Genomic DNA, 23715 nt, shown 5'->3' with positions numbered 1-23715 from the left:
TGTGTGGGTGTTTGTGTATGTTCGCGCGTTTTTTGGGTGTTTGTGTGCGTGTGTACGCGTGTTTTTTTTGCTTGCATGCAGGTGTGCGCTTTTTTTATGCGCGGGCATGTGTAGGCGTGTTTGCGCGCATTTGTGCGTGTTTCTGTGCGCGTGTGTACGTGCGTTTGCGCGTGTTTTTTTCTTGCTTGTGTGCAGGTGTGTGCGTTTTTTTGTGCATGGGCATGTGTGGGTGTGTGTGCGTACGTGTGCACGTATTTGTGTGCGTGTGTGCACGTGCGTGCTCGATTCTTTCCGTGCGTGCGTCTGTGCGTGTGCACGTTTGTGCGCGTGTATGTGCTTGTGTGTGCGCGTTTGGGCGCACCTGTGCGTCCATTTGTATGTTTGTGTGCGCTCGCGTTTTTGTGCACATGTTTGTGCATGTTTGCGCGTGTGTGTGGGTGTTTGTGCACCCAATGATATGTGCGTGCGCGTGCTTCCGGCGTTGTGTATGCGCTCGCAATTCGGCGTGGGCACGCTGAAAGCGCAGACCGAGTCGAAAATCGCGTAATTTCGAGCAAACCGTGTAAAAAAATCGCGTAATTTCAAGCAAATCGCATAAAAAAATCGCGTAATTTTGAGCGAATAGCGTAAAAAATATCACGCAAAAACGCATAAAAAAGAATCCAGCGTACTTGCAAATAACATGCTTCTTCGTAACATGGAATACATGTTTGATACAGGAAATATAATAAAATGAAGACAGCTCAAATCGGACTATTCTTTTCACCCTTAGAGAGGGTGAAAAACTCGAGAAAGGAATAGTCCGATCTGTGCCGTCTTTCATTTTATTACATTTTCTGTAACAAACATGTATTCCAAATAACAGAGAAACATGTTATTTACAAGTGATTGAAGAATTTTGAACACGGTCCGCGACGATCCATTTTGGTAAAATAAAACTTACGTTTGAAAGCAGCAAGCATCCTCTAACATGCGAAATGAAAATAAATATAACCCGTTCAAGCAGTTTTAATCGTCAGTGAAAGCTTCTGCTTTTATACTTGTAAGAGAACGAAAGAGGAAAGGAACGAAACAAAAGAATCAATGTTACTGTATGCGTAGAGAATATTTCGTTTCCACTTCACCCCGATACACTGAAATTAATCCACCGAAAATGACTGTAGTGGAAGTGAGAGTTGTATGAATAAAATTCAATCACATTTATTAGCTTCGAAAATAACTAGCCCTGCTAAGAGCACCTAATACTATATGTAGAGTGTATGGGAAATCACTTTTTCGAATATTCTTCACTTTTTCAATTCTTCTCGTCGCATGAACTTTCTTTGAGTGAAAAAAAAAATCGTTTCACATTTCAAGTCATTTCAACACAACAGCTTACATATACAATTTTACACTTCACTTGTGCTAAATTTTTCACAATACACGATCGGTCATTGATTTGAAATTTCACGAAACAACATTAAAGTTTCAAATTTAAATTTTATTTGCTAGAATTAATCGTATCACTCACCTTACTTGCAAGGCAAAAATGCCCCCAACTTGCATATATTTGCAATGCCGATTTTCCCCAGGCACCTAGGTTTAGATGTCTCTGTTAGGGAACACATTTCGGTAGGAACAAAAGTTTCCCCTACTTTCATGTATTTGTATTGCCGATTTCCCCTAGGCAGCTCGGTTTTGATGTCTTTGTTAGGGACCCGCCGCATGTGTCGTCATTTTCGACCAATTAGAAGTGGGTATTTCCGTTAAGATAGGGGTTGAAATTTGTCAAATGTTCGATAGTTAGTTTCATGACATATATTGCTTTCTTCAATATAAAAAATTGTTATGAAGTGCCGAAATTGATTGACGCAAAAATTTAATCAATCCATCATGAAATGACTGATCAATAAGCGTTTCAATTGGGACAATTTTCACGATGTACTCGATTTTCGATTTTCAATTCGTACCCCAATTATATGAGCAGTGTTTCAATGGTTTATAACATTCGTCTATTAGGAAGCACTAAGTAATAAGACACTATCGTGACAGACATGTTTGGACTCTACGAAGAATGTGATTCAAATGTAAATTGAGCTTATAGCACATAATACAGTTGTTGATTTTCGAACGATGTATGAAAGAAAACGTAGCAAACGTATTACATTGTGTAGAATGCGAAACAGCGAAAAAGTCGATTTTGTTCATTTTGTCGCTTACTATACAAACATAAGCAGGGGCACCACTGTATGTCAAACTTTGTTGTCAAATTGGAAGGGGTTTTCAATAAAAAATATACCAAAACATATCGGAGTGGGGCGGAGAGAAGAAGGGTGTTTTGAGATATAAGAGCTGTTAATATTAGATTTAATTTTAAAGTAAGACTTTTTAATGGCGTTTTGTTTTCACCGAGCACGTTAGTCCTAAGAATGTTGTCGGTTTAGTTGTTTTTCAAGTCTTGCAGTGTGGCTGGATTATTTACACACACGCTCTTGACAACCTTGTGTAAACTAGTCCGTTTTCGGATTCTGGCCAATCTCCACTATTGGCCCACTACTTCCCGGACTCACTTCCCGATAACCAACCAGCGGAATAGACACCTTGTCCAAGTTTCGGATATGCGATTAAAGAGGTCTTACGCGAATGCTTGCTCTTCAACTACTGCCCTTTATTATATCTAATACGAGGTAATAATTCAACCGTATTATCACGGTTTGGTGTGTGTTGTATTCAGCTACTTGGTCGCCCGGTAGCACCAACTTTCAAAACTCATTTACAACCGGACACCCAGAACAACCTGATTTCAAATTAGGTACAATTCATTCATAATGTTATTTATAAAAATTCAAAAACCATAAAAAAAAGACTATACAACTTTTAAATTTTAATTTTCACTGCCTGATGTCTCATCCTCCGTCGCTTCGTACTCTTCGAGAGCCTCAAGTTGGCACCAACGCTTGATTCGATCTGCTGCATACATCGTCGTTCTAGCTCGGCGCGATCCGTGCAAGTTCGGTATGTCTTCCAGCTCATACCGATCGTTTCCCAGCACCGTTTTTACTACATATGGGCCTTTAAACTTCGATTCTAATTTCCGACTATGGCCCATCGCCGTAAGATCGCGTTCTACTAATCCCAATTCGCCGACTTCGTAGCTCACCGGCTCTTTGCGGCGTTTGTCAAAATACCGCTTTTGTAGTTGCTGTCTCCTTTCGATCGCTCTCGTCGCTTGCTGTCGTAGTTCAGAAGCATCCTCCACCATGTTATCTGCCTCGTCTTGCAGAGTCAGTATGATGGCGTTTTGGTGTAAATCACGTGGCTGATAAGACAACACCAACACACTTGGAGTAAGGTTTGTGGTCGAACTCGGCATGTTATTTATCGACCACTGAATCTTCGGAAGCTGCTCGTCCCAACGCGTACTCTTTTCACCAACCATACAACGAATTGCGTCGAGCACTGTTTTGTTCGCTCTCTTAACCTGTCCGTTCGATCTAGGCGATCCCACTGCTGTTTTAGTGTGTTCAATAGTGTTCACTCGGCAATACTCTTCAAACTTTTTCGCAGTAAACGCAGTACCTCGGTCTGTGATGATGCGACTCGGCGTTCCAAATATTGCTGTCACATCTTCCAAGAAGTTCAACACCGGTTCTGTTTTCGTCGACCGAACCGCTCGGGCAACCACAAATTTCGAGAATCCGCAAGTGAGGAGCAACACGTACGAATTACCTCTAGCTGATCGGACAAATGGCCCCATATGATCCATATGCACTATTCTAAATGGTATGGGTTCTTTGGGTAAGGGATGTAAATATCCCTCTGGCTTTCCACCTTTAGTTTTATAGAACGCGCATTGTGGACACGCTTGTATGTATGACCGTACATACTTGCGCATCTTCGGGAACCAGAATTTTTGTTTCAGTCGTTTCAACACTTTTTCCTCTCCGAAGTGACCCATATCATCGTGGTATGCGTGCACTAGACGCCAACGAATACGGTTTGGAACCACGAAACATTTTTCTCCTTCCACCACTCTTATCAGACGATGATAACACTGCTGAATTTGTCTCTCTTCATCGGTCAACGGGGCTCTCCCCAACACATCAATAATGTCACACAATCGAGGATCTTGTCTCTGTAGTGCCACTAGAAAGTCACTGTTGCTTATATCGATGGGCATCATATCGCACAGAACAGGTTCAATACTTTCACCATTTCCAACAGGATTTCTACTCAAAGCGTCCACATGCCTCATGGAGCTTCCTGGTCTATGCTCCATGCAAAAATCATATTCAGTCAGTTTCAAAAACTATCTCCTGATTCGAGCATTCATGTCACGTTTCTCATACGTATCTCTCACTGCACTACAGTCAGTACGGAGCACGAAAAACTTCCCGATCAAGTAATGTCTAAATCGTTGAACACTAGCCACTACTGCTAACACCGCCAATTCGTAACTGTGGTATTTTCGTTCTGTCTCTGATGTACGCTTACTATAGTAGCTGATCGGTTTCCAACCTTCATCCATACGCATTAACAAAATACCAGCCAGGCCCTCTTGAGATGCGTCTGTATGGAGTTCCAAATCTCGATTCGGATCGAATAACACTAATACTGGTCGCTCACTGAGTTCATTTTTCAGTTTTTCGAACGCGTCACTCTGGTCACTTTTCCACTCAAACTTGGCGTCTTTTATCAACAGCGAGAATAATGGAGCTGCAACTACGCTGAACTGTGGAATAAATCTCCGGAAAAATCCAGCCAATCCGAGAAATTGTTGCACTTGCAATACACTTTCCGGCACGGGAAAATCCTGAACGGCCTGTGTTTTAATGGCACCAGGTCGAATTCCGTTCTTTGACACTTCGAAACCGAGAAAATCGACGGACGACTTGAAGAAGTGCGATTTCTTCAAATTAATGGTAAATCCACTCTCCTTAAGCGCTCCAAGCAATTTTTCGAATTTACATAGCAATTCCTTCACGTCTTTCCCACCGATTATCAATATAGGCAACGATACCCTCCTTCCGCAACTGCGCTGTTAGGTGATTCATAGCTCGCTGAAATACTGAGCATCCATTTGCTAATCCAAACGGCATTCGTAGAAAATGGTAATGGCCGTCACGAGTGGAAAACGCGGTACACTCTTGGCTGTCCTCTGCTACTGGAATTTGGTAATATCCAGAATAAAGATCCACCGTAATAAACATTTCTGCCCCACTGAGCTTATTGAGACACCACTCAATATCGGGCATAGGATAGCGGTCTTTCACTGTCTTTTTATTCAACAGTCGGTAATCGACTGCCATACGAAACGTTCCATCCTTTTTCGGCACCATCACGACTCGGCTACTGTAGGGTGAGTTCGATTCGGTGACAATACCTGCATCAATCAACTCTTCTACTATGCCGCGCAAAGCAGTTTCTCGCGCGTACTCCATGCGATGTGGTTTGATGTAAACTGGCTCCTTATCACTCAATACTATCTTCATCTTCGTACCTTTTGCGACTCCTAGCTCTCGCATGTTCGTCGCGAAGCAAGATCGAAATTGGTTCACTAATACCAGAATTTCTTTCTTAGGCCCGTCAGCATTTATCTCTTCTTCTCCTATTTTCGAGTGTGGTACTTGACTGTCTATAGTGAACATTGTCTCGTATTTCCTCGGCCGTACTTCCACAACCATCTGCTCATGAACGGTGTGTTGCTCCTGGTCCAGGCGAAACGCCACCTTGCCTTTGCGGTTCACCATTATAAGTCCATCTGTATTTAGCATATCTCGACCAAGAATCAGTGCCGTGCTTTGAGCCCAATTTGAAACAACGTTCAGCTTCACTGGCACTTCAATGTCATCGAGTCTCACTACCGTTCTTACAATTTGATCCACATTAACTTTCTTTCCCCCAAAGCCAACTAGAGTCGTCTTGGTCGTTTCGATATTGCCAACTTTTTCCGCGAATCGACTTTGAATCGTGGATACTTTACACCCGGAATCGATGAGCGCAGTCAATTTCATGTCTCCCAATTCCACGACTCGCACGAAGTTGTTGTCTTCGTCCACTACTTGCATCCGTAATGGTCCAGCCTTCGGCGGCTTCGGATTCGGACAATTTTTCGCCATATGACCACTAACACCACAATTGTAGCAGCATCTCTCAGGAACCGTCGGACAAGATATTGCTTTATGTCCCGTCTGCCTACACCTATAGCACGCGACCACCTTCTCCTTCTTTCTTTCAGGTACACATACTCCAACCAGATCTGTCGGAGTACTGTTCATACTCTCCATCCATTTCAACTGCGATATTAACTCTTCCACAGTCTCAATTCGACCACCCAATTGCACTCGGGATTTAGACGCAATCCCCCAATCCAGCGATCACGTATTTTACTATCACACCTTCATCAAATCCAGCTCTTTTCCCCAAAGCCACCTGAGAGTAGACATACTCCTCGATTGTCTCATCTCTCAGCTTTCGACGCTTGTTCATCTGCGTGTGATAGTAGATTGGATCACGATCCGATGGATAAGCTCTCGTCAACTTCGCCGAAAACAGTGCCCATGTAGCTACTTCATTTTGCACACCAGTCCACCATAACTTAGCGGACCCTTCCAAATTCAGACGAGCACAATGTAGTTTAGTCGGACCGTCCCATCCGTAATGTTCAGCAGTGGTCTCGATCTTCTCTATCCACTCTTCTGCAGAAAGACACGTGGCTTGTTTCGGATCGAATTTACTCACTAGCTCACGTAACTCTCGAAAATCTGGCCGCCGATCTACCGCCCTCACATGGCTACTGGTAGTCAGTGCTAAGCGCTGCTGCAACTGTGTAATTTCAGCTACTTTAGCGGCCAACTCTTCTCGTAGTTGAGCAGCCTCCTGCCCTTCATCTGGAGTTTTCACCATCTTTTCCGTTTTTCGTACAGTTACAAATTGATCTGCTGGTCGTGGTGAATCTGAACCACTTTCGTACTCCTCCGAGCCTTGGTCTTCTTGGAACATTAATCACCAGGACACACAATTTAGAGTTCAACCTTCAGCAACTGCATGTACACCCATGCGGTCCTTTTGTAACTCCTTCAATTGTCTAACAGACGTCGTTTGTGCGGTATCTCACTCAGGGTTCTTAACTCGCGCGGCTTTATATCCTGTCTACAGCTTGTAAACTAGTCCGTTTTCGGATTCTGGCTAATCTCCACTATTGGCCCACTACTTCCCGGACTCACTTCCCGATAACCAACCAGCGGAATAGACACCTTGTCCAAGTTTCGGATATGCGATTAAAGAGGTCTTACGCGAATGCTTGCTCTTCAACTATTGCCCTTTATTATATCTAATACGAGGTAATAATTCAACCGTATTATCACGGTTTGGTGTGTGTTGTATTCAGCTACTTGGTCGCCCGGTAGCACTTTCAGAACTCATTTACACTTGGTTTAGCAAATAACCTCATAAAAAGTAGCATAGAAGTTTAAATTCGCGAATTCGAACGATCACTAAACAGAACTGAAACAAATCATCGAAACACCAAACGGTTAAAGCTTATTTAGAAACCGGAATCACAAAACCTGTTGTAACTCGGGATTGGTTAAAGGAACAAAAAATGTTTTTATATCCAAATGCAGATAATTTGTTATTCTTTTCGGGAAAAATATTCCGTTACAGGTTTGATGAATTTTTTTACTCCATCAAAGTTTGGACTCTCTGTTGATGAACCATTTTATTCTACGATCTCTTCTTGTCTGCAGCATCCCGAGTTTCTTTGCGGCCCTTTTTCGAATTCCTCTTGACAATTGCGAAATATTTTTCGATTGGACTGAATTGGGAGGATTGAGGTCTTTTTCAGTGTATTTGACCCCATCGTCACGGTACCACTGAAGCACTTCTCGACTGTAGTGGCAGCTTGCCAAATCTGACCAAAACTTCACCTTTGTGAGCCGTTAATAAACAGAAGGAAACGTTTCTGCAGGAAATTTCGAGTGCGTCTTTAGACCAACAAATTTTGTTTCAGTGTTCTGTTTGGTTGCCTGCAGGCACGGAAATTACGATAATCTTCTCGCATACCGATTCTCCGGATGGTACTTTGGTTGGAATTGTGTTTCTTGACGATATCGTAGTCCGACAGTCCCGGGTTTGCCTCAGTTGTTCTCTATATGTTTAACTTCAGCTTCCGATCTTACGTTGTTGCACTACAACGCGTTTTCTGATCCATCCGAACAACAGTTGTACGTTCACGAAAACGTAAACGGTCGATTCAGCAACTTTCAGCAATTTCGCGATTTTAGTACCTGACCAAGCAGTATTTTTAATATGGTGTCCTAAATCAAATTTCAAAAAAAAATTTCAAAAGAAAACGGATCAACGTTTCATCGTCGAAAGATACAGGTTTCTAAAAAAAATGGTAAAAGATATTTCAGATACCCCTACTAGGACCGCTGCTATAAAACGAACAGTGATTCCAGATTCTAACTGATTATTCTAATCAAACCTTATAGTGTCATTTTATAACATAAACACGGTTGCTGTCGAATCGACGTATACAATTTTGAAATTATGGCATTATAATCATATAATCGATAAGTCGCATTTTGATGCCATGATGACTAGTATGAACATTTCAGGAATTAGTAGGTATAACACGTATTCAAATCAAAAAAGCAGCTCCTTTTCTAACTCAAAACGACTCGAGCAGTCGTAGCTCTGCTCCAACATTAATTGCCACTTCTGCGTATAAATTCGCGGAAACAAGGAGATCAATGTCACGGGTTCAACATTTTTACCAAAAAATAACGACAGCGATTTCATCAATTTTGAGGACAATAAATTAACATTCATGACTTCCAGTCGGATGTTTGACCGCTCTGAGACTATTTTGTGTTCGTTAGGATGCATCTCTTTTGATGCTTTCTTGAACAACCGAATCAAAGCATTTGGTTAACGAAGAAGTTCTTGCATTTGTTTAATAATCTGACATTTCATAGCAAGGTTAGCTGTGTCAATTAAGGTTTAAATATTAAAATTCAAGTCTGGACAGCGAGCTGGTCAGTCCAAAAAATTAAGTTATTGGTCCTTAATCCATTGCTTAGTTACCTTGCTGGTATGAATAGTAGCATTTTTTTGCTGGAATGTGAGTTTTTGTGTGACGATATCCACGCAAAAACGGTAGGAGAGAGGATTCCAGAACATGTATGTAATCCTTGAATGATGTGAAAGCTTCCCGGTTGCACAGAATCCCGCCCAAACCATGCACGGACCTCCACCCAATTTCCTGGTTGAAAAATACTGTTCCTCCTCTCGTAAATCACGACAGTACCCGTTGAAACCATCAGGACCAATTGAACTTTTTTCGTCAGTGAACAGTGAACCTATACATTGAAGAACTTTCCGTTATGGTATATAGCAAAATGTATTCTTTTGGAAACATTCTTTGTCACAACCTAATGTCATGTCCTAATGTCGGTTCATGCGAGCTTTGACAAAACTAAGACATCTCCCGATGAGAGATGGTGTAAGATGAGGAGATTTAATCTTTTAAGCCCTCTTAATGTGAAGTTTTTTTTTACCAAAACTTGACGAATTGTCACCCGAGAAACATTTGAATTCAAAAATTGCTTTATTTGCATAAGCGGTTTTGAGGTATTCAAAGTTTTTCTAACTATTTCCCGCTTATCCCGGTCAGAGAGCTTCGATTTATGTGGACCTCTCTCCTTCTTACCGTATCCTTGAGCACTATTGATTGGATCGTTCAATCCGACGATCAATTTCTGTGATACCAACGTTTTCTTGGTGAAATGCATCGGATTGTCTTTCTTCTTTCTCCGTGAGCACTTTTCCCATCGACATTTTCCAGATTTATTGATCAAAACAACTAAAATAACGGAAAATGTAACTGGTCTTATAGAAACTTGACACTTGAAAAATACAAAAACATTCGCTTCCGCTAAGCGCTTGCACACACACACATACGAACATTTTGCAGTGTGTGGTAGTCACCAATACCTACTCACTAGAATATAAATTGAATCATTGTTTGTTTACAATGACATAAAGCAGCAAGATCATCACCTGTCCTTATAGAAGTTGGACAGAGTGTAGTCTGTTCGAAGTCCATAATCTTCAACTCAGTGTGTTCAACTCAAATCCTCTAAGCCACCAGAGCGTATTTGGTGGGACACTCACAAAAAAAAAAATTAATCAGTACGCAATATTTTCTGTGATAGAGGATATCGGGATATCTTCGGGTGAAAGAAGTTGTTTACATCTGTATGAATAAGAAAAACAATTGGAATATGCTCGAAAATAATCCCCATTTTGAACAATAGAATTTAATAATATCGGCTCTGTCGTGTGGTTTTCAATTTCACTCAACCAATGCGTGGGCCACTGGGTCTGGCGGTAAGCGAACATTATGAGTAGCACTTGGCAGCCTGCGTAATTTACGGTTAGTCAAGCGATTGACCAAGCAGAAAGGCAAAAAAATTCAATCCCAAACATCGAACCGCTTGTGTACCACAATCTTCTTCGGAGCTCAACATGCCGATCATAAATTAATGCACCACTCTGAATGGGATGAAGCAATAATCTTCTCGGAGAAGAGCGATGAAACAACGACTACAATGGACGCGATGGTGGGATGTAATCGGAGAAACATCGTTAGCCTAAGAATGCGAAACATATGTCCCGGGGCGCGGCCCGGTTCTCCGGTAGGGTGGGAGCTCGTGCGTTTCGACGCGAAAAAATGATGCCCATTTTCCGAGCCCATGGGCACGTGGAATATGCATTGCGAAATGATCTCATGAAAGTGGTGATTTACATCGCTTTGTAACGGTGATGGATCGAAATTTTAGCTCATTTATATCTATTGATTGGGCAAATTCATTTTTTTTAGCTCATTTCGTTGAGCCAACGAACGCGCAACAACGATATAATTCGATTCGCACTGCTTGGCTAACCAAAACTATACGCAGACCAGCCGCTCGGAGGTTTGCTTGCAAATCATGATTCAGTTGGTGCAGAAAATATCAATTATCGAAACTAGTAGGACTAAATTGAACGGTTTATTTTCAGATATTTTAATTTATAACTCAATTATCAACCAGGCTTAATCACTTATCCAACAAAAATGATCGGACTTAGAGCCCCGCAGACTGCAGACTGATTTGTGAGCCGATAGTTTGGTCGGCTTCTTAATCAGTACGGAGAGGTATGCATGTGCGCACATTACGCCGATTCAGTTGGGTCGGTTTTTGCACCAGAAGGCCGTCCCGACCAAACTGTTGGTTGACATAAAGTCTGTAGTATGCGGGGGCTTTTAAACTGTGCTCATAAACTCAAACGGGTTATTCTTCTGAATGAAACGATAAACCATACGAAACGAATTGATGAACTGAAAAAAAGGAAGTTGAACACGAATGCTATAGTAACATAGGACCACAAACAGCCGATTCTAATTTTCATATTAAGTCTCATCCTCAACATATGGTGTTCACTGATTGCTGTCTAGAGTAAAGCTTAAAAAAGAAAGTCACGGAGTCAAATAATTTATACCTCTCGTTTGACGCAATGTTGCATGCTTTTCATCTTTGTTTTTATTTTATCAAGGCTTTGCTGCGCGGAACAGACCCCTGATAAGCTGAACCAAACAACAAACGCACACTTTTTAGAAAAAAAAAAAACATTTTCTTTTGGATTCCTGGTTTTTCTGGAGTTCTCGGAAACACAGCCATCGACAAGCTGACTGGCAAGGGTAGAAAAAAGGAGCTTTAGATATTCCCTGTCCTCCAACTGACATCATCCGTTGGATAAAACATCTCCGACTTGATCACACTTTCTTTACTCACTCCTATTTAATTGACGGAATAAAAACAACCCTTATGGTCCTGTTTCAGGGGCCGCCCCATATCTGTTAGCTAATTTTTGCTAGATTTTCAGCATACCAAAGGTGCTCGAGTTCGACATAATATAGGTCAAACTCAAGAAACAAATTTTATTGCCTTTCTGAATAAAACCGAATTCTATGATAAAATTTTATTTGACTATCGGTGACAAATGTATCGAAAGATTGACAAACAAAGAAGAAGATGAAACAGACATGATTTATTTGTTCTTTATTTGTTTTTTAAATTGGCAAACCAACCAAACGCATACTTCATAGCAAACCCTAAATCTGTTCAACAAACGCATAATTTATTGTACTGATAGCTTCCACTGAGCTGCGCGAGTGATCAACAAAGCAGCAATGTTTCTTATTAAGGCCAATCGCATCTCCAACTCAGCTCTGCACACTGAGGCAACTCAAACGTGGTGGAATCGTTAAGTTTTCATCCGTCATCATATACTGGCAGTGATGCCGTTTCTTTAAGTACTGAAGAAATCATATGAGGAGCAATTTATGAAAAATGTTTTTGAAAAAAAAATACAACTTTACATGAGATTTTTCCTAACATGAGCGAAATTAGAAAACATTTTTGCAAATAGCATCAAATTGAATGTATTTGCACCTTTTTAAATTCCTACAATGGAATCAAAACGGAATATTTGAAATACAATTTGCACTATACAGAAAAATCAGTTTGTATGGCATTCCTGGATGTATTTTTCCGAAAATGTTACAGCCCAAGATGCCAGGTTTGAGGACATGTTTTCATTTTGAAGACATTTAACTTACTGCGAGGACATTTGATTTTGTGAAAACACTTTGACGTTTTTATAAAGTGTGTGAAGACATTTCAGTATGATAGTGTATGTGAACATTCCGGAGATATTTCTTTCATAAAATTGGCCCAAAAAAAATTCTTAGTGTCATCCGCTCACATTTTATCAGTGTCACTTGCTTACTTTTGTCCTTAGTAATTAATCGAGAGTTTTATCTCGGTGTCATTCACTCGCTTGTTTTTGCACGATCATTTCACAATCGAAGGTTTTCCGGTTACATACCGTTTTACAATAATTAGCAAAAACTTCGAAGCTAAAATAAACAAATTGAGTTATTTTTTAAAAAATTGACAAATGAGAGTTATACATTATATTTTTTTCCATTAAAATCTATCTAGCCCACCTTCATAGAACATTTATTACTTCATTTCTAAATTTAGTTCGTGGTCGCGCAATATATATATATATATATATATATTTTTCACATTTATTGACATAAAATTCAAAACCTCAAGGTAAGTTTAATGAATGCTCTATATACAACAATTATTATAAACTTTGAATGACCTATCAAACATTGTTCAACATAAAGTTATGAATTTTAGTTTCCTTCAATATGACTGTGAAGACATTTTTTCATATAATGTGAAAACATCTGAAAAAATCCCCTGGCATCCATGATTGGAACTCAACGAACGCAGAAATTGAAATGTCAACAGCAATTGAACTACGTTTTACGAGTTAGTGAAGTGTCGAAGATAATAATGAATTTTCAGGCAGAATGAGCACTTTTCAAATAAAAATCATTAACGAAAATTAACATCTTCGTATCAAACTGGTGTTCAATGTGAGTGGAAAACTTTGTTTTCTTCATGTGGTATAATAATCTCATTCAAAAATTTTATCTGAAGATAATTTGGGTTTTAGTGGGAAACTAATTTCGTATCCAGATGTCGACACCGTACCGTTGTCACAGCGGATACATTTCATTTCGTTTCCACCGTGAAGTGTGTTCGAGAATCAGGCCCATTAATTCAATAAATCGTGACGTGTTTCATAATGTCTAAATAAAACTAATCCAACAATTCTCTGATAATTTGTGGCACTGGTATTGGGTGCTGTTCTTATTTAAAATGCCCTAGAAAAGGCAATATTCTGTTGAAAGCCTGAATTATGAATAGATAAATATGGTGACAGTAAACTCAAGCAATGAGAAATGCAACATCTAGGGTAAATGATCTTGGTTTGTCCAATTTGGGGTGTTTTTACGCAACTAGTAAATGCAAATCGATTTTTCTTCATGAAAATCCCACATAATCGATACGAGTTTGGGTTTGTTGAAAAGCCCCAAGTCTCTAGTTGCTAATACTACCATAAGGTGTTAAAAATATTCAAATTTTTATGTTTTTAACGATTTTCCTTAAAGAAGAATTATGATCATGGTTTGACCACCTCTGATCATGGTTTGTCCGGTTTTAGAAATCTCCATTTTCGAATGAAAACATTTGAATTCACAATTAGATGTTGCATTTATCATTGCTTGAGTTTACTGTCATTGCTTGAGTTTACTGTCAGCATTTTAGAAGTGTTCACCTCAACACAATCAACACAGAAAAACCATACTTCTGCTATGCGCGAAGCACATCATAAACAAACATAAACAAACTGCAGCGCGCCAAGCGGTTGCTATAGAAATCATGTGGACAAAACAACATTATTGAATTGGACAACTCATGATCAGAATTGAGTTCATCAAAATGCGTTAATTTAATGGTTTAGCTATGTAAATCCGATACAAATGGTGAGCAAGCATGATGTGTTGTAATCCAGAAAAGGTCTGAATACGTGCTAAATAATCGTCTGGTGAACGATTAAAAGTTAGCTCGAATGAGGGGCGCATTGACACAAATAGAAGGTGTATTTTATAATCCTTTAAAACATGTGATTTCGTAAAAATATACTATCAAACTACTATAAATCATGTAAAAGGCAATTTCATTTATATGTTTCGAAACATTCGAAGGCCTTATTTGACACAGGAGCGCTGAATTAGAGCATTCAAAAAAGTGGGCAAACCATGATCATATTTTCGACTGGACAAACCAAGATCATTTACCCTACTTGAAAATTTAATTTTTTTTATTCAAAAACTGGATTTGTAAACCCGGATAAACCATGATCATTTTTCGGACAAACCATGATCATAATTTCTTTTTGAAGAAAGTCACAAAAGAACATAACAAATTTAACAATTTGAACGTCTTATGGTATTATTAGCAACAAGAGACTTGGGTCTTTTCAACAAACCCGAACTCGTCTTGATTACATGTGAAATGAAGAAAAATCGATTTGCATTTATTAGTTGCGTGAAAACACCCGAAATCGGACAAACCAACATAATTTACCTTACTTCAGCATGGCCGAAACAAAAGAGGAAGTGCCTCTACTCACTGAAAAATTTGGGGAAGATGCGGATAAGCGTATCGTATTTTTTATTCTAACACTCACGTATGATGAAATTGGTTGCTTTTGTTAATCATGTATATTTGAAAAAATATGAATAATGATGGAAAACAACAGAAAGGAAAACATGTTAATAGATCTCTTTATTATTCAATTACGGGTCAACATTATTATATCACTTCCAAAATCATCAAATCATGCCGCTGACTGGAATAATTTTATGATTAGTTTTCCAATTGCACAATTCCACCTTTATTTCATTCCAACGAAAAAAGAAAACAGAAATATGATAGACGGTAAGAGCAGAAGTTTTTTATCCGTCCAGCTGCTCGCCCACAACTGTGAGCGGTAGCAAGCGCTACTAATTAACATGCGAATTAATCAATTGTGAAAGTTCTCGTAAATTATCCGCTATGAACATCAAGAACAGCAATCATATACATTGAAGGTTAGGTTCATCGTCGCGTGGAACAGTAAGTTGTGGGTGGATAAGGCGCCGCCGGATTGTAACGGGTTGGAAAAGAAACCCTAAAGCAGAAAATACAAGATTCCAATCCATAGTGTTCAATGTCAGTGCAAATACCATCCGATCAGCCAACGAGTTCATTTGCCTATGTTCTATGTTCTGTTATAGCCGGTTAACTGCATTTTCCCCTTTCTTATTTGGTTGTTTCAGATTTGCTGCTAGCGATATTTGTGTGTACAATCAACGCATTACCGAAGCGGAGATTCTCCCGGGATGACGCCACGGACCGGAACTTGGTCGGTCTGTCGACCAATATTATCGCCGCCAGTTTGCTCAAGGGGAGCGTAGACTCCAACGCTAACCATGTGTTCTCGCCGATTGGATTCTCCTCCATTTTGGCCATCCTCAGCGAGGGCGCGAAAGGCCAAACTCTGCAGGAGTTTTACGATGTGTTGAAGTTCCCCCAGGATTCGATAGAAGGTATTTGTAATTCATGATTTTGGTTTTCGGGAGACATTTATTCGTTATGGTTCGTCGTTACATTGCAGTTCGTAGTGCCTTTCAGCAGTCTCTGAAGAGGCTTGGTTCACAAAATCCTGCCAACGAGCCTCAGTTGAAAACTTGGTTTTATGTGTACGTGAACAACACAATCGATGATAAATTTAAGGACATTCTGGTGAACAACTACTTCGTCGATGTACGAGATATTGAACGGAACGATTACAATTTCGACGAACCTAAGACATCAGTCGGGCCGATTGAACAGACAATTGAGTTCTCTGAGCTTCCGGCAGCCATCAACCAGATTATTCCTTCGAATAACAACAGCAAGGACATAATCGATTTTGAGGAGTTGAAAATCAAGTCTCTTGCGGAGGACCTGGACAGTATTCGGTCGGAGGTTGGCATTACCACAATGTACGATGAGGTTGATGAGGATGAGAACCCAAAGTTTGACAAAAATATCGACGACAAAGAGTATGTCGAACCGACCAAGATTAAAGAGCAAATCGCACTGCAGAAGGATGAGTACACTAACGAGGTGCTGGACGAACCAGTTGTGAAAAGTGTAGCGGAAGATCGCGTCGATCGTGTGGTCGTGGATGAACCAGAAAGGGTCAGTCTGTCGTTGAAAAAGTTGGACGATGACGAACATGAGATCATGTACGCCGTTGAGAGTCAGGTTTCTAGGCGGAGGGTAAGATATTTTTGTTTTCAGCGATTTAGTAAGTTGATAATCAGGAGCGAATTTGTTTTTTGCAGTTCAACGTTAGACGATCCTTTCTGTCCGGAGACGTTGCTTCGGCATTGAGTGGAAACTCTCTCGTGGGTCGTAAAGCTGGCGCCAAAGCTGGAGATCAGGACTCGAGCGAATCGAAGATGCTGTTGTTCAACGGTCTGTACTATCGAGGAAGCTGGGCCAGTCCCTTCCAGGTAAAAACTAAAAGAAAAAACTCACAGTGAAACACATTTTAATTCATTTCCATATCAGGGATGATTCATCATAATGAAGAATGAGTTGGCTTTAAATACATATGGAAGTATCTTTTGTTCGACGTTTCGAATTAACACGCTGGAGTTTTACGTTTGATTATATCCATAAGGTTTTACACAGCATTTACGGTCATCTGTTTTGAGCCTTTTCTTATATTTCGGCGAAATATTTTTCAGCTCCTTTTAATTTTCTCATGCTTTGTTTTGTTTCTTAGTTCATCGCGCTTGAAGCATTGAAGTGCCTCAAAATGGCCTTTGGCCTTGCCATGCCCTAATGAGGTATTCTTGCCACGTTCAAGATCAGGGAGCTTGTTGAAGTTAGCTTTGACGTTGGTTTCATCATCCATTATCACATAGTCAAATTTTGCACTAGTTCTACACTGGCTTACTGGCTTCTCAGCTGCTGATTTCTTCACTTTTTCCACTCAAGACGAAGGCAACTGAACCATTTGGCTACATCTCGCACGAAATGGTTCAGGTCTTGCTAAATTGCCGCTCACGTAAGTCTGATCAAATGCAATGTTTCATTGCATCTCCACTGATGGCACACTCTTGTAAAAAGTCTTTCCTCCTGTCAGGCAACTCAGAAATAGCTCTTCACATGCATTGAAACATGATTCATTTAGAATCCAGAATCACAAAACCAGTTGTATTTCGGGATTGGTAAAAGGTACAACAAAAAATTATGTCGAAATGCAGATGATTGTTTTTTTCAAAAAAAAAAAATATTCTGTTACAGTTTTGATGAATTTTTGTACTTTTCTTCGGATACGTTTCATTAAAGTTTGGACTCTCAACCTCAGCGGCCAATTTATTCCACAATCTCTTCATGTTTGCAACACCCCGAGTTACTTTGGCACCCTGTTTCTATTTCCGCTTGACAATTTCCCAATATTTTTCGATCGGGAGGAAATGGGGGAATTTGGGAGGATGGAAGTCTTTTTCAATGTAATCGACCCCATTGTCACGGTACCACTGAAGCACCTCTCGACTCTATTGGCAACTTGCCAAATCAGGCCAAAACTTCACTGGACCTATGTGAGCCTTAATAATCGGAAGGAGAAGTGCCTGCAGGCACTCTTCCCTATATATTTCCGAGTTCATTGTCTTGTTTGTGATGAGAACCCTGATATTCTGTCCACAGCTGCAAATCATTGTTAATTTATTAACTTCCTGGCAAATTTTTCAACGAAAACGAACGTAAAATTTGCTGAAGACATCTCCTCTGACAGTGGCCTTATATAATTTCAAGTCTTGGAGTTGTCCAATGTCCATCTTCACGTACGATTCGTCATCCATCAGCATGTTTCTCCGTACCTCGTCAAAACCTAGTTGTGCAACCTTCGAGCACGTCTTTTGGCCACCAGACATGGAAATTACGATAACCTTCTCGCATACGGATTCTCCGGATGGTACTTTGGTTAGAGTTGTGTTTTTTTGGCAATGTCGAAAGATGCAGGTTTCTCTAAGAATTTGCTGTCAAAAGATTTCAGATACGCCTACTACGACCGCTGCTATAAAATAAATAGTGATTCCAGACTCTAACTGAATCAAATCTTAACACTAGTCCTGATAAACTAGAATACCTGATAAAACAAAGGTAATCAAGTAAGAAATAATGACTGATGGAAGATCTCTCAAAGATATTCCGTCCGTTTTGGCAAAAAAAACTGGGACAGTGCAATTTAACAAGCTTCCGTTCTTCGAATTTTTCATCAGATATTTTTTTGCCATTATTCACCATAGAGCAGCGGTACTCAACCTTTTTTCAGAGGGTCATGGGGCCTCAAAACTGATGGTGTCGCGGGCCACAAATAAAATAAAAAGAGTGGTGTCCAAGACAGGACCGCATTGTTAACGTAGTACTACGAAATTATAACCGGCTAGCTTATAACCGGAAATTCAAGAATGTCTTTAGTACAAGCATTTGGTAACACTCACAAAGGTCGATGAATGAAGGCTCTCACTTGGTGAGAGGCGCGAATGTGTCGCGTAGCAATGAAACGCTAATTTGAGCATCTTTTCGAATTAACGCGCAGAATGAACATGTACTCTTGATTGCTCGCTGTCTATGGCGATACCTATTGATTATCAAAGTAGTTTTTAAGAATCTTTTTGGTAAAATCACATTTCAAACGCTCCAAAGAACACTCAGAACAGCAACAGAAAATCCGAACCGGGTCGAATGTGGTGGGTTGGCTGCGTCGACTGTAACCGCTGCGGAATAAATTTTCACCTTCAGTTTTCCACCGGTGAATGCAGCTCTCACCGCTGAAAAATACCTTCTTTACATCTGGTTTGAAAAGCGTTGCACTTTGACGTGACTTTTAACACGGAAACAATGCTCGAATTCATGAAATTTAGTTGATCGATCGGAAAAAGTCACTAATAGGTCACTCACGGTTTATGAGTCAGCTTGCTGGCTCCCAGATGGCAAGGCCGAAAGTTTAGTTTGGTTTTCCAAATTGGCCTTTTTGAGACTAATCAACAGAGAAAGTCTGATTTAATATTTCTCTTCGGCTTCTACCCGTCAGTGCATTCTCTTCATCATGCTTACTTCGCGCATATTCTGAGAATCAGTTCTGATGCGAAACATTTTGCCCAGTTGGCAAGAGCAAGCACAATATTGTTAGTGATTTCACGGCCATTCGACTACATGCATCAACCACTGACCAATTTTGATCTCGAATTGACAGCATCTTTGACATCAACATTACCAAATTCAAATTTTAATATTCTTATGAATGACCGGTTCTAGATTTACCTTCATCACCAACTTCAATCATCGTTATAATTCGATTTTTCAATGTTTTTCTCTAGATTATGTCGGGAGAAGGAAAATTCTACGTGAATGGGGAGGAACAGCGTGTCACAATGATGCGTGCCGTAGGCAAATTCGGTGTTGGTTCAAGCCAGGAGCTGGATGCCAAAATCGTCGAATTGCCATACAATGTGAGTTTTTGCGTGTCGATAAACGATCTTCGTTACTTATCAAACATATTTTTTTCTGGATCTCTAGAACACTCGCTACTCGCTCCTCATAATGGTTCCCAATAAACCCCACGGACTGAAAGATCTGATCAACAACTTCAACTGTCACAGCCTGAGCAGTGCTCAGCAGCGACTCGCTCAGACTCAAATGAGTATTAGCCTACCCAAGTTCCAAATTGACACCACCAGCAGGGCGGAAAAGGCTTTGACGAAGGTTTGCTCACGTGTTACATACTTAAGTTAATTAACTTGAAATGAATTTTATTTTAGCTCGGACTCATAACCGTATTCACATCGAAGGCCGACCTCAGCGGAATCACGGACGAACCAAAGATCCACGTGGATGAGTTGGTACAGCACGTCTCGATCCGGGTAGATGAAGGTGCCAGCAGTGAGCTGGCTCTCTCCGCTACCAACACCGTTGAAGCGAAAACCGCTAGCGATCAGGAAGATATGGAAGAATTCGTCGTCAACCGGCCATTTGTATTTTTTGTGCGGGATACCATCAACGACATAGCGGTTGTTGCTGGCAAGGTTACCGACATTCCGGCTCTAGAAGAGTAAAGACTTAATCCTCAATTGATAGTTATTTTTAGCATGGCTTTAGCAATTAGCAGATAGTTAAGTTGTCCATATCTCACGCGCACTTGAAATTGCATTCATCAGCATTTTCAGAGTAGCAGAAAGCACCTTTCCTCCCCAAGCTCTACGAAGAAAGCAAAACAGGAACTTAACTTCGCAATATTCGAAGTAACTTTCGTCGAAATATTACAGAAAATAGCACGAATCTCAAGACGTCCAGCTTTGTCGTAAACGTTCCGAACCGAAGATCTATTAAAACCGGGCGAATCGCAAAACCTCGAGCACAACAACAGCTAATGAAAAATTTTCGCATCTTGTGCTGGCACTTTCATAAGATGACGATAATTTAGAGAAACAGAGTAGAATGAATAAACACCGCGATAGCGATTCCCAGTGGTGGGGCAACAGGAGACCGATGCCAATTAATCTTTTCAAAATATGGCCCATTTATTTTGGAATTGTATTATGAACGAACGAAACACCGGTGCCCGCAGTTTTTATTACTCAATTAGAGATACATAGAGAGACCGAAAAGGACTCGGTCCGATTGTGTTACACGGCAAACGTCGGAGCAGGATAACTACACACAAACACATATACACACAGTGATGAATGCAGTTTCGACTTTAAACGTTAAACGTTTACTACGTAACCGACGGATGAACAAAACTAGGTTTAGTTTATTTATGTAAAATCTTAAGTTATTTTCTATCTTTGAATAAAAAATTAAGAGTACTATTTTCATAAATTTTGCAGTCATATTCCTCGTCTATCATATTCTGTTTTACAATGATTTGATAAAAATGTGATTTGGAGTGCAAACAGTGTGTTTTGCTTTCGAGTAATCGTCCCTACAGAAATATTAGGTTGGGGAAAAGTAATTCATTATTTTTGGGTGAACTTCAAAACTATTTTTAATACGCTTCGGATTGTCCGATCTACGTAAAATATACACCGTTTGTTGGAAAATTTGTTGCCTTTCTGAAGGTAGTTTCATAATATCTCTATCATAGAGGTCTTGGTCCATATTAGCGAAAAACCATAGCAATAGATTTTTACAATTTTCTCTTGATCCCAATTTCTTATCACTCTAGAAATTTTCTAATGCGAGAAAAGGGTGATAATCGTTTGGTGCCGGGTCCGAACTATATGGTGGATGCATCGAAACATCCCAATCAAGCTCTTGGAATTGTGTGGCCTTGTGTTGTCCTGATGGAACACAACACTTCTTCTGTTGGCCAATTCTGAAAGTTTCTTGTCAATCGCTAGCTTCAAACGGTTTTAAAAAAAATTTAAAATGATTTTCAAATCAAAAAAAATTTGAAAATAAATTAAATTGCATGTATTTTACTGTTGCAGAATCGGCACCCAGTTTAGTTTATTCATTGCCAAATTTTCGACATTACCAACGTTTCCAATATTAGACAATAGATTAGATTATACAACAACCTTTTTAATAAAATCTCTATAAACGTTTAATCCTTCAATCCAGGCTCTCGTCGAAACATTGATGATAATAGAGTGTCGCCATCTTCCAAGTCATCTCCTCTTCTTTGATACGGATAAGTGTTTATTATCGGTAAATGAATAATTCTTAATATGCATCAACTCACCTTGTTCGCTAACCGTTCACCTGAATGAACCAGTTCTTTTGAAACCTTTCGTTCTTTCGTTCATAAACTTCAGAAAAATGAAGAATTTTTTTTTCAAATTTCTAGACTAGAATACTGCCTTAAGTTGATCGTGTCTGGACCTTGATTTATTTCACCAATAAAGAAAAAAAAATCATGCAAAGAAGGGTTAACGTTGTGTTAGAGGCGTTTCCAGAAATCTATGATGGGAATATACAAGATCTGGATAACGAAATCCGTGCCCAAAAGGTAAAATTACTCCGGAAATCGCAGTTTCAGACGACAATCATGTGCAGGATTGGTGGACAAATCCTATCCTGAAAAGAATTGACGGTTCGCTCGCATTTTTGGCGCTTCGATGCCTTGTTTGAAACGTTCTCACTATGGCGCTATGGGTAACTCCTCGGCAAGCGTCGAGCGTATTATTTTCTAAATATAATCAGAACAAAAATAATTTTCGAAATCGGCTCAGCAACGATACGATGAACGCTATTCTGAGATCAAAAGATTCGATTGAACATCGTGGCGGCAGCTCGGAAATTCTAATAAATGCAGTCTTCAGTCTGAATTCAGAAAAAAACCATGTATAAGCATCATCAAACACACGAATGAGTTGCAAATGTAGTATTTGTAGTAAATAAATGAGTATTTTGTTCATCCTTATAAAATTTTTCTCTACAACGAGTATTCTCGATGGTACAGATTTTTGGAAGTACAGATGAGAAAGATTTTTAACCCCTCTGGTACAGATGAAAATGTGGCAACACTGGTTGTGATACCTTTCGTTTGATACTACTGAAAAATCGATAGGTAGCACCGAGATAATTTTCTTGTGGTAAAAACGATGGATCTGGTGTTTTTTTTTTTTTTTTTTTATCTGTATTATAGTGACTTTCAACTCATTTGGCTGGTTCGTCACTTTTAACTTCCATTTTTTGGAAGAATGTCGGGAGTGAGAGTTGAACTCGTGACCTTTAGCGTGAGAGGCATGGATGTTACCACTACGCCAGATCGCCTCCTGGAACTGGTGTCTGTGAGCTACGATCTGAGGACATGGTTGATTTTTGTATGTAGATTGAAAAAAAAAATCACTCCCGACGCCACAAAAACCTGTGTCCGGAAACTCTACATACAGTTGCTCAGCAAATCGTGTTGCATCGAGGCGGATGTTGAAAGAGATTATGTATCTGTTATTAGAGTTGCTGTTAATTTTGATGATTTTATTAGAAATCCTTAACAGAAAAGGAAACAAGTATTTTTGACTAGCTGATGCAAAGTGTTCCTAAAAATAAAGAGGGTTGTATCCAAGAAGAGCTCGCGTTGTTGATGTAGGGCTAAGGAATTATTTTATTCAATTCGCTCGTTTACCTTTTCGACTGGTAAAGGTCGAAAGGCCGGTGCCATCCGCCTTTTATAAAAACAATCAATGATTGCGAAACAAAGAGGCGTCAGTTG

The 23715-nt window shown here is 39.9% G+C and overlaps 1 protein-coding gene across 1 annotated transcript in view; it reads left to right on the top strand.

Moving 5' to 3' along the window:
• LOC129779019 (ovalbumin-related protein Y) overlaps nt 1–21377 on the top strand; it is a 59841-nt gene extending 38464 nt beyond the window's left edge. The window contains exons 2-7 of the mRNA XM_055786253.1: nt 15773–16042; nt 16111–16760; nt 16826–16996; nt 19877–20008; nt 20076–20261; nt 20318–21377. Coding sequence (XP_055642228.1) covers nt 15773–16042; nt 16111–16760; nt 16826–16996; nt 19877–20008; nt 20076–20261; nt 20318–20611 — 1703 coding nt within the window. The 3' untranslated portion in view covers nt 20612–21377. The remainder of the gene's footprint in view (nt 1–15772; nt 16043–16110; nt 16761–16825; nt 16997–19876; nt 20009–20075; nt 20262–20317) is intronic.
• The last annotated feature ends 2338 nt before the right edge of the window (nt 21378–23715 follow it).

Source organism: Toxorhynchites rutilus, chromosome 3, assembly GCF_029784135.1.
Source record: "Toxorhynchites rutilus septentrionalis strain SRP chromosome 3, ASM2978413v1, whole genome shotgun sequence".
Classification (NCBI taxonomy): Eukaryota; Metazoa; Arthropoda; class Insecta; order Diptera; family Culicidae; genus Toxorhynchites; species Toxorhynchites rutilus.
The sequence above is the reverse complement of the archived record's forward strand: the minus strand, read 5'-3'. Positions and strand labels throughout refer to the sequence as shown.